At 43.0% G+C, this 17,177-nt stretch overlaps 1 protein-coding gene across 4 annotated transcripts in view; it reads left to right on the top strand.

Moving 5' to 3' along the window:
- Nucleotides 1-17,127, top strand: part of Snrk (SNF related kinase) — a 21,755-nt gene extending 4,628 nt beyond the window's left edge. The window contains exons 1-10 of one of the 4 annotated variants that reach the window (XR_013258706.1): nt 7,034-7,050; nt 7,454-7,481; nt 8,206-8,409; nt 9,066-9,218; nt 9,556-9,802; nt 10,269-10,620; nt 10,741-10,869; nt 11,010-11,115; nt 11,253-13,472; nt 13,801-17,127. Coding sequence is in view for 3 of the 4 variants with exons in the window: in XM_077416927.1 (XP_077273053.1) it covers nt 7,049-7,050; nt 7,454-7,481; nt 8,206-8,409; nt 9,066-9,218; nt 9,556-9,802; nt 10,269-10,620; nt 10,741-10,869; nt 11,010-11,115; nt 11,253-13,388 (3,357 nt within the window). In the remaining variant the exon portion in view is untranslated. Of the gene's footprint in view, nt 1-4,946; nt 5,027-7,033; nt 7,051-7,453; nt 7,482-8,205; nt 8,410-9,065; nt 9,219-9,555; nt 9,803-10,268; nt 10,621-10,740; nt 10,870-11,009; nt 11,116-11,252 lie in introns of those variants that run through there. The other 3 variants (XM_077416927.1, XM_077416928.1, XM_077416929.1) reach the window with 3 other exon arrangements.
- Nucleotides 17,128-17,177: the final 50 nt, after the last annotated feature.

Here is a 17,177-nt window from a genome sequence, read left to right on the forward strand (position 1 = left end):
CAGGAAAATTTTAAAAACACCATTTCTTTCTCGAATATAAACACGATAAAATATCTGAATAATAAAATTTTTAGAAGCTTTCAAGTTTTGTTGAAGCGAGATACGCCGGAAATTAAACAACGCTGTTTGTCTGCATCTTTGAAATTTTATTTGTTTGCTTTACTGAGAAACTTAAACGGTGTGCTTTCGTTATAGAAAAATTCATCTTCAAGATGCTCGAGGAGGAAAGATGTTGAAAAGGCAGGAAGTACAAGTGGGACATTGTGTATATTATACATGACATTCTTGGAGAATGCTGCGTTGCCATTCACATATGTTTCATCTCTCTGTGTTTAAGGATATGGAAATATCAAGACTTTTGGCATTTCAAGAGCTCGTATAGAATACTCAATGGAACAGAATATTTCAGAGATGTCACGGCACACAATAAGCACGTATATAATTTACTTAGTAAATTATTATTGAGCGATTTATTCGCAAAATTGCATCAGCATAAATGATTAAGCCTCGGATTAAGCATAGATGAAAAAAAATATTACTACAGAGATAATGTAATTCTTGATATTATTATTAAAAAAGTTTCTCGAGTGACATTATTGCTACCTTTATATATGTCGTAATATTAACCAGTGATAATGGGATACATAGCATATCAAATATATTTTTCGTTGTCAAACGAAAATTTAAATATTTCAATAAAAAATGTATTCAAATTTTTGCAGAAAGTTATATTTTTATTGCAATCCGTATTAAATGTTTTCTAAAAGTAACTTCCGTTTTTTTACCATTGTTTTTTCACTCGAGACTGGAAAACTCTTAAATTTCTACCGAATGATAGATTATTTTTGCTTGCGCTTTTTTCTCGCCTACGCGTAAACATTTGTTGTTCGGCTATCAGTCGGCCACGGATATTTACGCGAGGGAAACGACTAGCGCAGCGGCAGTTCGGAAGTGCAGATCAATCCGCTTGTCGAGTGCATTATCTCAAATTACACAGATCCGGTCGCGTCAAAGTAATCCGTGCCAGCTCGCGCAGTAGAAACTGTGTAGAAGTGACACTTGTCTGCGTGTTGCATTTCGAGATGAGACGGCGAGAGAGAGAGAGAGAGAGAGAGAGAGAGAGAGAGAGAGAGAGAGAGAGAGAGAAGAAACGTGGATCTATCAAAAATATCAGCGTCTGGCCGTCAGTAAAGTGAACAAGGAGGGAAAAAGTTTTCGGAGCAATGGAATATGGCGCGTCTCTCATGCATAGAGATCACAGAAAAATCTCCACCGCGCCGGGCCGCAACACATCTCGTCCTTTTTATCTCGCTCTCGTTTTTCCTCCCCGTTGTCGGGCACTCTATCGCGAAATCCTCGCGCGCAATGAGACGCGCTTGAAAAATGTCGTTCCTATCTGAACGAGAGATTTTCATAATATATTTCCGATAGCTTATCGATACCGCCTTTCTGCAACTCTGTTTACTGATATCATCTGATCAATGTCAATATGTCATCGAGTAGGCATATCAAAATGCGAACGCGGATTAAGCTTGCGGAACTGTCGGCGATATACGTATACAACCGGAATGCATTTCGTAACTTCTATCAGGCCTTAGAAGTGTGATCTTCGGTAATCTCGGCGAAAGTTTGATTGGATCCTACGTTCGCAATTGGATTTTCTCCGTGACACTTCTGACTTTCTAATAGTATATTTTCATCAATGTCGATATAGATATAGATATTCCTAATGTATGATATTTTTCAAGAGAAAAGACACGTCAGAAAGTTCGATTTAGAACCGGTCGTTTCACCGTGTTGGTAAACTAACTAATAGTCAAATTATACATATATGTGTCTTTGTTTTTCCTTCAAATTCGACAAAGGTAGACATATGATTTAACTATTAAGTAGTTAGTTTACCAACAGGTTGGACCGACCAACCCTTAAACACTCTTCTCTCAAAGTTTTCTCCGCGGATACTGTTTCGAGGCCAAATCAGGCACAGCTAATTCCGTCTTTGTTCGTGACTGTTCGCACAGTTACTCGGTTACTCCACGAATACTTGACGCGGCAATGCAAACGCTCTAATCGGCCGTAATTATCATCCTCGTGAGGATGAACGCCGCCGTTGTTCTCACTAGCGCGGGCGGCGCGGCGGACGCGGATTAGTCGCGCCTCTCAGGATATCATCGCATATATTTCTTCGCGGCCGGCGCGGAATCTCGATAACGGTACGCGAGGCACTACCTGTTACGTGCCCACGGTACGTTTACGTTACGCATTATCGTCACGGGGCCATATTATCGTCGCTTCGATCGCGAATCCGCGCGCCGCATCAATTACCGTTACTTACGGCCGCCACCGCGCCGCGCATTTCGTTGCGCAAGGAAAGCGATTTTATATACACCGGAAAAACGAAACGCGCTGTGTAAGAGATATACCTGTTTCATAACCCGAGAGAGCGCTCTTTATTATTTTTTTTTTTCAAACGTATATCGTTGCTAAACCGATTGTGCTTCGGATAACTTTTTGAAAAATACTTTTGTGTCGTTTATTCAGAGCGTTTGTTAAAGCTCTCGACTCCAGTTGTAATAACAGATTCCTTGAAAAAACTCGACCTTTTTCCTTGAGATGAAATTTTCACGCAAGTTTAAGAGTGTATAATACGTCGTATAAATCAAGACGTTTATTTAGTCAGCCACGCGTAGGTGGATAATGTCATAATGTGCGAGGGCGAAACTGTAGTTCGAGCCCTTCGCTAATAATTTGCAACCGCCTTGGCTTCCTTCTCCCCACACCTGATAAATATTACACAAGCACTGAAGAATATCTTTCTCGTGATATCTTAACGAAAAGGGTTAAGGTCAGATCCCAAGAATTTATATCTCTTTTCCGAGATGAAATAATGAGAGGAATGTGCTTCGAAAAAAGCATTTCAGAAATGACTTTTTTTATAACGGGCAGATATAGTAACTTCACTTTGAAATATATCGGACGTAACATTAAAGCATTTTATAGAAGCTCTTTCTGAAGATCTCTTGGTGAAATTTAATCCATCTAACGTAATTTAAATTTCCTTAATGGACGATCATGTTTTTTGGATAAGCATGGCATATTAATATTCTAGTTCAATGAAATTTTTATTCAAATTTATCCACTATTCGCAGAATAACTGAATGCTTTTGTTGTGACTTATTACTTTTCTTGATGGCTTTTATGAATTTTAGCAATATTTTTAGCAAGTCTTGATTTATGCGTAACAAGGAAAACTTTTATAAGTGGAGAGAAAAGTCCTATTCTTTTCAAATTCTTACATTTATGCTAGTAAAAGAATTAATTTTGTAAGTTTTTTCATTGTTGCGTGAAAGAATCGCGGTAACTTATAAGGCGCATTTTTGTGCTAATTTTTATTATATAAAATTTATGATACTAGAATTTAGAAATACAATGGCATTAAATGTCGAAATAATATTAATAGAAAGCTTTCAGAGTTTCAAATAATTTCACGGTATAAAATTAATCTACACATTACGTACGACATTACAAATGTATGACGTACGTGCTGCGTGTATTTAAAACGACCGTTGTCTCACTTTAATAGCTTATCTCGTTAAATAATTTCAATTTTGTTAATCTTGTCTGTGCGTGTATAAAAATAAGACGGGATCATGCGATGACGTTTTAAATGTCACGTTTTTCCAATAGACAGTAGACTTTTCACAAAATGCATGCCTCATCGGACAGATTAATTGATTTATTGAGCGAAAGAGAGAGAAGCGCAAGGGGTTGTAAAAGCGCATTAGCGAAACACGTTCCGTGTTTGTGAGTGCGATACACCGACACACAGGTGTGTATCGAGACGCGATTTCCCGCGGATAGTGCGGTCAGTCAACAGTCGTTGGCCGCGTTGGCACGTTGTCGACCTTTCTGTAACATAGAATTCCACCGATATACGCCTGTCAATCTTCCACCGGCTTACCGCCGCGGATTACGCGATCGCAACGGTATCGGTTTATTTCGATCCGCCTCTCATCGTGCATCTTGGACCGGTATTAGCATCTTAAAACGTTACTTGAGACGATTTTGAAATCAGAACGGACTACGAATACCGGCCTTGCAGGAGATTCAACGCGCCGCGCACGATATTGGTTTCCCCCGTCCGTTGATTCGCGACTTCCGCGTCCGCGCGAATGCGAAAGTGTTCGGAAAGTACGACGCTCCGTTTACGCCTGCATCCGGGAAACGCGGTCTATGAGGAGAACGCGTACGGCGCGATCTAAATTTCAAATGCGGGTCCACGCGCGTTACGCTCGTCGAAACGGATTATACGACGTTCCGAGCGTGAAGTTTCCGCGAGGTAATAAACGCGTTATTCGCAAAATCGTGCGTGGAAGAGCGAGCATCTTTAGCTTGAATATTACTCCGATATTAAGGGAGCGGGGGCGATATTGAGTATCGGGCAATATTTAACCTTACTACTATCAGTCTCGTATCTCGGTGTAATTTTCTCGCCACTCAATCGAACCGGAAACCAGATAACTTTCGCACTTCTTGAGGGCGGCTTACTTTGAAATAAAAGCCCGCGACGTCATTGATCGCCCATCCGACGTCTCTAGATGCTTCGCGGTTGGTATAAAGTGCGTTTTCAGGTGTTCGCCTCGAAGAGCCCGTAAACTTATTACGTGCAACTGACGTATACGCTCGTGCATCTCATTATTACACGGACACGTGCGGTAAAAGCAGGTCAGGCTGACATCGCGGACGTGCCCGCGCACCAGGTAGATCTTGATAGCGAAGCGTCGTTATCGGCTAAATGTCAAGTTCGATTCGCCGCGACGTGACGGATCCGGATGGATAAAGGATGATTCGGACGACGCCCGCTTTCCTTGCGCGCGGAAAATTACCCGTTAGTGATAATAAACGCCCTGAATATCATCCAGAATTGATATTCCACCGTTGCAGAGGAGCAGCAGCAGATTATTGATCACGGAGATTCCTGTCAGGGGAGGATTGGATATCTATAATGCCAGAAAAAATGCGAAATGTAATTAATAGAAGACTTTTAATGTGAATGTTTAAAAAATTAAATATACAAGTGGAAAAAATAGGTGTAATTGTCATGTATTTATGTGTATATAATGTAATTAGTTTTTTTTACTATTACATTAATTTTTTTTATTATATTAAATTACACAAATATACACGTACTACATTTTTAAAACATTTCAAATTTTGCGTTATTTGACAAAGTTATGTTTTGCCTGTTTTCTCTTTCCTCGGGGTATTTTTCTATTATTTTTGCCATGTGTAAACATTTGTATTTTCCCGGAACTATATAGCGTAGTCCTTCAAAGCGCCAGTGCTGCGCCAACAATAATTTAGGAATGACGTAGAATACTCGAATATTATTTATGTAGGTCACCGCGAGTTAACAGTCCACGAACGTGAAATAAAATTAGGGTGACCACGTCAGTCAAATTTGTTAATCGCGCACTATCGCTTATTAATCGCGCTATCCGGTAAGTCCAGATAATGCTCGTGGAACCTCCATGCGGTCGCGACGCGTCGCGGAATTACATTACTTCGCAATGCCGTAATGGCATCAATAACGATTGCGTAATAGCGATTAATTTCCCACGTAACGGCGTAAAGAATCAAAACGCATCGATATGACGTCCGCGCGCGCGCCGTGATTTATTTTAATTGAATTAGCTTCCGAGGAGCGCGCAATCGATCACGCATTATCTCGTGTAAAACGCGATAAACATTTCGTTACGGCGCGAATTTTTGCGCGATATCCGCGAGCGTAAATCGGCGCGCGCGCGCGCGCGCGCAACGCGACAGTCGATTTGCCTTAATGGATTAATACGTCGGCCAGATAATTTATTATCTTAACAATGAACGACGGTGCAGGGAAACGCTCGTCGATAATAATAACGCCGGCGAGAATGGGAGAGAATACTCCCGGTCTTATTTATATACGCGACATAGCCAATGGACGCGTTTGCGCGCGAAATAAAAGCCGTAAACCTCGGCTAGCGAATGTCAGTCTTGCGTCAGCATTTGCTATAAATTGCACAGCAAGCGCGAATGATTCCGATCGTTAAGGCATTAATCCGATCTCTGTTTTCGTCGCGGCTGACTGAAAGGACCTTCGGACCTGTTTTTCCCCGAGGAGAAATTTTGACGCGCGGACCGCGTAGCGCGGTCGCGTAGCGGTTCGCCTCCTTATTGGTATATACCTTCTCGCCGCGTCGCTCGAGAAGGTTTATTTTTGCGTTCCGTCGTAATCCTCGGTACGAGCATCCGGAGCACGCACGGCGCGGAGGAAGTGATTCGCGGCTCCCGACGGGACTGCTGCTGCTTATATAGGCGCGTGGCCGCGTTTCGCATGGCAGGCAGGCGACGGAGGAGGCGAGAAACTCCTTTGTGGATCCCAAAGGAAAACGTGCGGGTGTATAGTAGTCGTCGTGGGTCGAGATTTTCGCGACCCTGCCGTGTCGTATTGTATTTTCGCGTGCCTCTTTATTTATATACACGGTAGAACGGAAGAGAGAGAGGAGAAAGAGAGAGCACATTATTCATTTATCCCGGGAAGGGAAATCTCTTCAGGCACGAAAACAGGCGGTGATGTACGTAATGAAAGAAAAATAAATAAAATAAACTAGCACGCTCGTATAAATATAACAATTGGCCTTTTCTTTACCAAAGAAAAATAAATATTTATGAAAATAGACAAAGAAACGCGGCGTATATATATATATGTCCAACAAGAACACAAGCGGAGAGACGGAGAGAGGGCGGAATGCGAGATATTGCGCCGGCAAATCGCAGCCTCGGCACGTCGCGTCGCGTCGCGTCGTATCGCGGTGCACCGTGACGACGCATTTCGCAATTACGTTCCGCCAAAGACAATGCGTTCCCTCGGCAGCAACATTGGCTCTTATATACCCATCCGGCGCTAAATTTGTTCGTGCACTGCTCACCCCATGTTCGCATTAGCGTTATCTTCGCGTTAGACGTTAGACAAACGGAGGCGGGACAGGCGAGCGAAGTGCGAGATATCATGTAAATGTACCTATGTCTGGACATTTTTATCATTTTAGTCCTTAAATGAGTTATAACGCGAATTAAAATCAAAGAATCAAAGATACAAATATTTTTCTTGCATTATATTTTTATCTTTGGTCTTGATTCGCGTCATATACTTATTTAAAAACTAAAATGATAAAGGTGTCCAGACATGGGTCTTAAGTGTCCCGGCTTTGGTACATTTACAATTTTGTTTTTTAAGTCATCGGTCCTTCAGAAAGTGAACGAATCATACGCGATAAACGATCGCGCCTCGATACGATCGATGGACAACAGATTTCTCGCGCTCCAGTTACTCGAGTTTCTAATTCGATATTCACAGAGGAAAAATCAATTCGAGGATTATCCACGATTTCTAAGCACTCTGTATACATTCCAGGCGCGACGTAAACCCACTTCGTTCACTTGTGAGTAAAAGTTTGAATCGGATAACTATATTTAGCGTCAAACGTTTGCATGTGTTCGGTCCATTAGCTTCCCACTATATATTTTTCCAAAGCGATGTAGCACCTCTTGTCATTCTACCGAGTGCGTGTGTGTACCTTTTTTTTTTTTACCGCTGCCGATCGCACGTCCACGGATGGCGAAGCGATTAATTATTGCTCCTACTAAACGCTAAAAATAATAGTGACCTCTTTCTCGCGCGGAATGGACCGACTCGACGTACCTACACGACTATATCGTTCAATATTTCTATATGATCGATCAGAATTCGATATTTCAAATTCATCCGTTCAATATTGTCATGTGAGCAAACATACAGACATTAAAAAAAAAAAACAAATAAAAAATTGAGAATTAAGTGAACTAGTACTCGCAAATGTAAACGAAGCGTTAAGTTAACGTAGATAAATTTTGACGAAGCAATCTGTTTATCTTATTTGTGGAACGCGATAATCTTCCAAAATGTATGTAATTCTATCACGGGGATCTCCAATTTGCGAAAATCACAAGTAGAAGGTAAATAGAAAAATTAAATAAAAATCTGACCTGGGACAAACACCCACTTCCTCTTGCATATATATCTGATTTGATTTATGGATTTCGCATATGTATAGGACAAATTTAATAGTTATTAGATAAGCATTATCTTTTTTATCATACGAAAAAACCTTGCAACGTGCATTACAGCGGCACGAGATGAATCGAAGAGTGGGATACAGCAATTACGATGGCAAGATCGCCGGGCTTTACGACCTGGAGGAGACGCTCGGCCGCGGCCACTTCGCCGTGGTGAAGCTGGCACGACACGTTTTCACCGGTGAGAAGGTCGCAGTGAAGGTGATCGACAAGAGCAAGCTCGACGAGGTTTCGAGGGCCCATCTTTTCCAGGAGGTGAGAGAAACGTAACTGAAGTCGTTTCACGAAATGGTCATTTCTGCCGATTGTCGCGATGTCACTATTTGCAAAAAGGAACGAACGAAGAGAAAACGGTTCTTTATCAAAAGTGACTTATTAGATAAACATTTAATTAGACAACCGGTAAATGTATAAAGCCCATAAGAAGCTTACAAAAAATCTGAATTTAAATTACTCTTTGTGCTTTTTTCTTTGTTTTTTTTTTTTTTTATCTTTCTTTACACAAAGCCAATAATATTCAGATACGACAGATAGAACTGTAATGACATTCTGATCGTTGTTTGTGTTTCTATTTTGCACGGTTTGTGACTGTGCAATCGCGTAACGTCGAGCCAGAGTTACTCTCCGCCTGTTTGATGTCCTAATGGAAATGATAGAGTCATTGATGACATCCTGATTCGCGTAATGTCATTTTGATGGCTGGCTCGATAGTAACCGACGATCGAATTATCTCGCGTAGTTGCATCGCATATAGATAGACCTTATAGCGGATAGATCTCGTTAAAGGTCGGCGAGATAATGATGCAAATGGATGACGGACAAAATTATTGACCCCCGGATTTAAATTTGCTCAAACGAAACGAGTTTCGTTTGCTTTTCCAATCGTGATTGCGAGCCGTTTGTGTCCGCAGGTGCGGTGTATGAAGCTGGTGCAGCATCCCAATGTGGTGCGGCTGTACGAGGTGATAGACACACAGACCAAGCTATACTTAATTCTAGAGCTCGGCGATGGCGGGGATCTCTACGATTACATCATGCGCCACGACAGCGGCCTTAGCGAAGAGGTATTGTTGCACGGCTATTGTCGTTTTATTATGCCATCGGCTTGTAACTACCGCGCGAACAAAAGGGTACAAGTTTAGATCTCTGACGTAAAGTTATCTGATGTGAATTTTCTTGAATGTAAATTGTTAAAAATTTATTATTATAAATTATACAGAAACTCTTGTATTTTCAATTTAGAATTAATATGATTGAATATTATTTTGAGAGATAAAAATTCTTTTATGTCATTTTTTAATAACAATAAGTGTATACGCTGACTAAATTTTATAAAATTATGGAATAATTATCACAGGTGCGTTGTGTGAATCATAATGTTTGAATTTTTCTTTGTCTCAGCTGGCCAGGACTTACTTTCGGCAGATAGTTCGGGCCATATCGTATTGTCATCGTTTACACGTGGTGCACAGAGATTTAAAGCCCGAGAATGTCGTGTTCTTCGAAAAGCTCGGTACAGTGAAGCTTACGGACTTCGGGTTTAGCAATAGATTCTGTCCTGGTCAAAAGCTCGAGACTTCGTGTGGCTCGCTAGCGTACTCCGCTCCAGAGATTCTTCTGGGTGATAGTTATGATGCCCCCGCAGTAGGTAAGCTCATTAATTAATGTAATCTGTATAATATATATATGTATATACAATAGAATATCTCTCTGTGTATGTTTCCTATTAACTCCTAAACCCTTTGATCTGGATCAAAGTTAGAACCCTGTATAGAAAATATAGGCTACTATGAAACTCGGACACTCCAGCTCCTCCTCCTAATTTCATTTCCTTGAGATTTTGTGATAATCCCGGACAACGCCGTAGTTTAAGCTAATTAAAAATTAAGATAACCTGAGTTATTAAGACTTTATTATCTATATTTGCGACTTCGAAATTCTAATTCTAACGATAGAGAATTAATGTTGAAGTTACGTCTTTCGTCGAAAGTTTTGCTAAGAAGTAATGAACTTTAAATTCAAGAGAAAGAATCTTGTTTAAAATACGGTACAACGAAAGTGAAATTGTTAGACTCGCTTCGATGGACCACGTTTATTACTTCAATTTGTTGCAGATGTTTGGTCGTTAGGTGTAATACTATACATGTTAGTATGCGGCCAAGCGCCGTTTCAAGAAGCGAACGACAGCGAGACGTTAACGATGATCATGGACTGCAAGTATTCGATTCCGTCGCACGTGTCCGACGGCTGCAAGCGACTGATCGCACGGATGCTCGTGCGGCAACCCGAAGGTAGAGCGTCCCTCGAAGAAATTGCCGCAGATCCGTGGTTATCGATCGGTTCCGGCTTGGATACAATGGAAACGCTGCCGCTCGTGTCGCGTCAACAGGTCTCCGATGATCATCACAATCTCATAATTACCAAAATGGTTAACGGTGGCATCGCCACTAAGGAAGAGATATTGGAGTGAGTAGACATTAGGAAGAGATTTGACCATTTTGATCGTGCCTTTTTGCGTGTTAGTATATTTTAAGCATGCGTCTTCGGCGCTTTTACTGGCCATTCTTATTATGGATCTTTTTACAGTGCACTTGACAAGAACGAATACAACCATATCACCGCGACGTATTTCTTACTGGCTGAGAGGAAATTGCGCGCTCATCGACAAGAACAGATACAGAAAACTCGACCAGAAGCTCTAGATGTTTCATCAAAGTAAGTGAACTGAATCACACTTAGAGTATTGCTGCTGTATGTGACTCATTTATAAGATATGCTAGATCTAAATATTTATGCAGCATACCGTCTTTAATGAAATCACTAATATACCAATGTGTGCTGTTAATTTTATGCAGTCGGCAGGATGATCTAACATCAAATCTACACACGGATGAGAACTCCCTGAATACTACGAACCAGTCACTATTGACCGTGCCACGGACACCTGGTGACATACCGCAGGTACGTATCGCATGTTTATCGTCTGAAAAGACACATCAATTAATATGTGATGAATATAATGTTAAAGGCAAACACATAATATGTTTGCCGAATAGCGTTCCTGGCGCGGAAAACAAAGATGACTGTTCTCGTTGCAGAGCGTGCGTACACGAAAATGCAGTATTGTTCAAGAAGAGGAAGATGAGGACGACGTGTCCTCGTGTTCTGGTCGTGACGAACGCGGCAGTAATTCGACGCTAAATTCCTTTAATCGTCGCGGTTCCCGTTCCGAGGGGAAGCTCTCGCATATTCTGCAGGAGCGATTGTCGCAGCTTCCGGAGAAGCATACGGGCACGAAGCCCGTATTGGGTCAACGGCATCCGCATCAAAAAGAGGATACCGTTATCGCCGAATCATCGCACAGGGGAGAAAGACTGAAGCAGACTTTGAGAAACGAGAAGGATAATAGGACGTCGTCGTCGGTGCATCCGAAAGAGGCAGACAAGGTCCAAACGGGTAACGTACTCTTGGAGAAACTGCCTGTAACTGTGCGGATTACCACGACATGTGAGGAAAACCTGAAGAACCGATTGAGTGGAGCGAACTCTCCATCGGCCGGATGGGCGACTAGAAAAGCCACTAACACGGAAGCCAGGCCCAAATCTGTGACGGAGTGTCTAAAATCGACTGGACCAATACCGGCGAACAAGTGGAGAATGGGTGCTCAACACCATCGGTTTAGCGTACCGCTCACGGAGTCTGCATCAGTGATTTCCTCAAAACCGTCCGACGTATCTGCGACGACGATAACAACGATGACTCCTACCAAAACATTACACGAATCGTCGACTGTCTCGATACCTCTTCATCCGATTAGCGACAATCAAGTGACGTTAACACCTAAGTACAAGACGATGCCGTCGCCCAGCGGTAATTCGTCTGCGACACAACTCACGCTCAATGAAATCCTGGAGGACGGGGATGGCACGCACGCGTCGGTGAACTCCACAGAATGCAGGGATTCGACGACCAAATGCCGAGTCGTTAGGCGAACAACATACGAGCAACGGAGGAGTAAGTTTCACAAGACGCGCACGGCCTCCTGCTCGAGCTCAGACGCCAGCGACGACGACAGCGAGAGCAGGAAAAAGAGAGCGCACAAACTCGGCGCGTCCACGGGCAAGCCCTTACCTCCGAGACGCGACAGTCACGACGACTCGAGCGATTCGCAGGATCCAGGAGGAAGCGGCGGCGGGCGAGGTGGAGTCGGCGGTGGAGGGAGCGGGGTGAGCAACGGCGAGCACACGACGACGGATACACCGACGACAACCGAGAGTAATCGAAACGACAATGGTAGCGGCACTAATACGACAAACACGAGCACAACGAACGGAGGAGGGCGGCATCGGTGCACCGAGAACCAGGTAATGTTTGGCAGGAGGCATCGCGCTGGTAGAAGAAGAGCTGGCGAGACGCGATTGCGGGAGAGCCAGTCGTTGAATCGTATCACCGAGGTTCAGGAGGCCGAGGCACCCTTGTCCTGTCACAATCATTGTCACGTATCGCGCAATTCAGCTGTAATTGGCACGCAGGACGTCTCCTCGTCGTCGTCGGTGTCGCTAAATAGCACGGCTTCTCAGCACAATGTTGTTCCACCTGTGTCTCAAATGGCAACCACTACGGTGCAGAAGGCGAAAGGTCTCGGAGCGAGGTTGTTGCAGAGCTGGTCGCTCAGCGCCGGGAAATCCCTGATGTCGCAAGGCTCAAAGCAATCCGCTCGCAGTCCCGATGGAAAGAATAATAATAACGCCGGCTGTCGGCAATCGGACGATTGTCAGACGGTCAGCGGCGATCATAAGTGCGCGAATCAAGCGGCGTGCAACGACAAGGAGAATCGTGGTAACGGCTCGATGAACCGGAACGAGTGCAAGAGCAGGAAGATTCGGTTGTTGAGCCGTTACTTCGCCGTGCACAAGAAGCTCTGCGTACCGCTGCCGGGTATCTTCGGCAAGGGACGCCTCTACAAAGCTCGCTCGTGCGGTAGCATCACTCGCGACCGCGTGAGTCCGCCATCGCCTAAATCGATGCTGCTGGTCGAGGACAAGTGGCGGGAGCGTCGTCAGTGGTGCGATGCCGCGACGAAGCAGCATCGCGGTAGCGACGGCGATATCAATCAGAATTTAGGCCTCGCCCATCTCGTGCAGGAGAACATCGTCGGTAAAGGCTGCGCCGGTGTGCCCAATGTGTGCCACATTCATCTCGGAGACTCTTCCAAGTGTTGTAGCCTTTGTTGATGAATCGCTTCCGCTCGAAAGAGGGAGAGAACTCAAACTCGCGCTTAGTTACGCAAGATGAGAGACACGTACGAGCGCGAATAGGTAAGGCCAGGTCCGTTTTGGTGCCAGTAGCATAGCTAGCTGGCATGTGCGCGCGGGACTATTTTCACGACAATCTTTTTTCGATACTGCGTATAATTTCTAGCGAGTTATTTTATTGATACAGAAATATTCTTGTAGTTTGAGAGATCTGATATATTTTTTCTTTTTTTAAAAAACGGCTAGATTCCGTGTCTCTGATGCACCTTAAGGAGAACACTAGTTAATGATTTCTATATACGTGCAGAACCGAAGTCAGATCTGTTTAGGAACCATTTTATAAGCAATTCAGAGTGCGAAGGGTACTCATATAATTAATATTTCCATAAAGGTATGATCTGTTCCTCGCTGATGCCGAAGTTACGTTAAGTTAAGGACGCGCAACCGACTGTTCGCGCGAGTGGTAATCGCTAACCACGATATTAAAGATTTACGTGGGTCTGGTCTGCCGTACTTGACTGATCACATCATATTCCCGCTGGTCTGTAGAGCACAGGGATCAAGACAACAATAAGAGCAGAAGAGAAGCTGGAGCGTACCGATTTGTCGGTCGTTCTGAGAGAGCTATATCTAGTCCATGTGAACAAACAATGTATTAAATATTGCAGAGTTTATGATGATTATTATTATATTATTAATAATATTATTATTATACTATATTATTATTATCACTATTAATCTACTACCGCTACTATTGCTACTATTACCGCTACTATTACTATTACAGTCGCTATTATCATTGCGAGAGATATCATTATCATCTTCGTGCTATCATTATTATTATTATCACTATCATTACCATTATCATTATCGCTGTTTTTGTTATCACTCTTCTCTAAATATCTACAACGCAAGAACCTAGTACGGGTTTAATGCATAATGCATCGCAAACGGTAAACTCCGATAAAGCAGTCCCACGTCACGATTAAAACTTGCGGCCGATCGATGCGGAGTTGTGCAATGCTAAAAAACGTCTTCCTCGTCCCATTTTCCATTTCGATTTCTCCTTTTTGTTTAACGCGATTTCCCTTCGTCCTTATCTCTTCCCCTATACGATACACCATTGCCTTTACAAAGCTTCCTAACTTATTAAGACGAAGAGCATAGTTTCCAAATGGCGGTTGACTATATATTTATATACATATATATTAACGGAAATTAACATTGGATAGAAATGCGAGTGTTCTACAACGGTAACCTGAGTTGCGTTCTAAATGAGAGGAAAGAACCGATTTGTAAGGGAGAGAAACTCGCGCCGCGGTATTTGTATATGTTAAACCCGGATTGCGGGAGTAGAAGTATTCTTGAACAGGCAGCGCGCGTCGTAAAGCCCACCGAGTACCTACGTAATATTGCGCACAGATGTTAGAAGTTTAAGGGTAAGGCGATAATAGCAATCGTCATTTAACGACCCATTATTCTCGTAGATCTAAATAATCGGCAGTGGACAGTATAGACGCGAGATCTGTTGAACGTGCTTGCCGGTTAAGCACGTCGCGACGTTTTCTTCGGTCATTCATTCCCTCGCGTCACATATTAACGGTCGCTTGGACGGATGCCGTCATCGTCATCGTCTCCTTATCATCGTCATCATCGCGAATGATGTCATCCGCTACTTAAAAGCGCGTCACAATCATAAAATAAGGAATATTTTTCATTAATGTACCGGGTCATCAGATTTTATTCTTTCTTTTCGTCGCGATATAAATGCTTCTTCGCAATATCGTCATCTCTCCGATCAGTTCTCGATTTCCCTTTCACCGATTCACCTTTTTATCGCGTTTCCATATCAATTTGCGAATCTCGACGATCGAGTGCTGGACGCTCGACGAGTATCGAGATGGTTTTTCACGAGTTCGTGCATTCTTCAGCCCTCCCGTTTCATATATGTACGAAGGGTACAGGGGAAAAACGACCAATGTCCACTTTTTATCGAAATTGACCTGATCTATCTTGTTGCATTTTTAAGGAACTTTCATAATTCTTATCTGTTTTGATCAAGAAGTTATATACAATTCATTGGAAATAAGGCCGAAAGATGGACCGTACCGGGGAAAAAAAAACAATCATGATCCATGCGCTTGTGGGAAAGAACCATCAGAATCCAACATACAAACACTAAAGCTGCGTTCTGATATTTACTACATTTTGTACATTTTTTTATCAATAGCTTTTTAAGATATCTGATGTCTTGAAACTTAAAATTGCGTTTTTCCATCCATGATCAATGGTCCATCCGAAATTACTCCGGATGGACATTGATCATTTTTCCCCGGTACCTTTCATATGTCACGATACACACATGCGATGTTATTCGATTACTATAAAAGCGTACGATATAAGAGAGTAAGCTCGAAAAATGGTAGTGGAATGATGTTAACATAGAACAATTATTCGCTGCTGCTCGTCAAACCCCCTTGCTCCCGCGTTTTTCGTTTTTTATCTTTAGGTTCGCGGCTGTCTGCAAGATGTGTCGATTGTAACTTCTTTGATAAAGACTGAGAATTCCGCAATGACTTCGATGATATCTCGACTATCAGCTACCTGCTACGTCGCACGATGACGATGACCTAAACGAGACCAAAAATAATATAATTCGTAAGATTTCACAGACCTAAGTTTTTGCGCTAGCTACAAAGTGCAATACAAAGTTGTACAAAGCCAAGTACCTTGTATCGGTGTAATCGTTGATTTTTAAGGACCCGACTCAATTTTATCTTTTTCACCCTGTATCGTAGCGCGTTCAGCAACTCGGGGAGCTACTTTCGAAAACTCGGAGCTAACAATTGCGGTGTACACATGGGCATTAACGTTATTTCGGTGTATGAGAGTAATGTCTCTCGGGAACGATAGGCCTTTAGGATACAAGAGAGAGTCTCTCCGCTACGGAACAATCGGCCGAAGATTATTGTTACCGCAATCGACGACGGGAGAATTGTTTAGCGCGAAGCTCAAGAAGGATTTCCTCGCAGGTGCCCGCTAGGTCACGTACGGCTTGTCTCGGTCCTATATTTATGTAACAAAACAAAGGCATCTCTCGCGTATAACTCGAACAATGTATATTCTGAAGCTGCAAATAGAGCAAAGTGTCTCTTCTATGTACATATCTTTGGCATTTTCCTATATCCTGGGAAAATCGATTTATCCTAAGAGAGTTGATAAGAGAGAGAGAGAGAGAGAATGTGAGATATTTTCGTGCTATAATACGGAATTACGCCGATCCATCGAACTGGATTTCCTGAGATAAGATACACGCACATATGTATATGTATGTCGCGAAACTTAAATGCAAGTTGACGTACCACATCGGACGCGTGTGGATTCCGTTCGCGAATCTGCCGGGCTTCATCGCTGTTGCGCTGCTCGTGTTTAGTCGCCCATCCCCCGTTCTAGCGAGTAACGCCGCTGTTGAGAGAATTTTCTAAAAAACGGTCTACTCTTTTCACTCGTCCTACACGTCTATCCGGCCTGAACACAGACCAAAGTTCCCCCGTTATTTCCCCCGTAGTGTCCGACTCGTCACCCCGATTTACTGCCAGCTCAGTGTTAACGACACACCACTTTGCTAAAACCGGCATAACGTGAAATCTGTAAACCAAGCATGAGAGCGTTCATGCACTGTGTGCCCAGATGAAATAAATTGAAATGATAAAGTTGACACCTGCCCCATGAGTCTCTCGTATTTCACCCGTTGTATCCTCTTTTTTT

This window comes from Temnothorax americanus, unplaced genomic scaffold, assembly GCF_048541705.1.
Source record: "Temnothorax americanus isolate GAGA-0224 unplaced genomic scaffold, ASM4854170v1 Scaffold46, whole genome shotgun sequence".
In the NCBI taxonomy this organism is placed as follows: domain Eukaryota; kingdom Metazoa; phylum Arthropoda; class Insecta; order Hymenoptera; family Formicidae; genus Temnothorax; species Temnothorax americanus.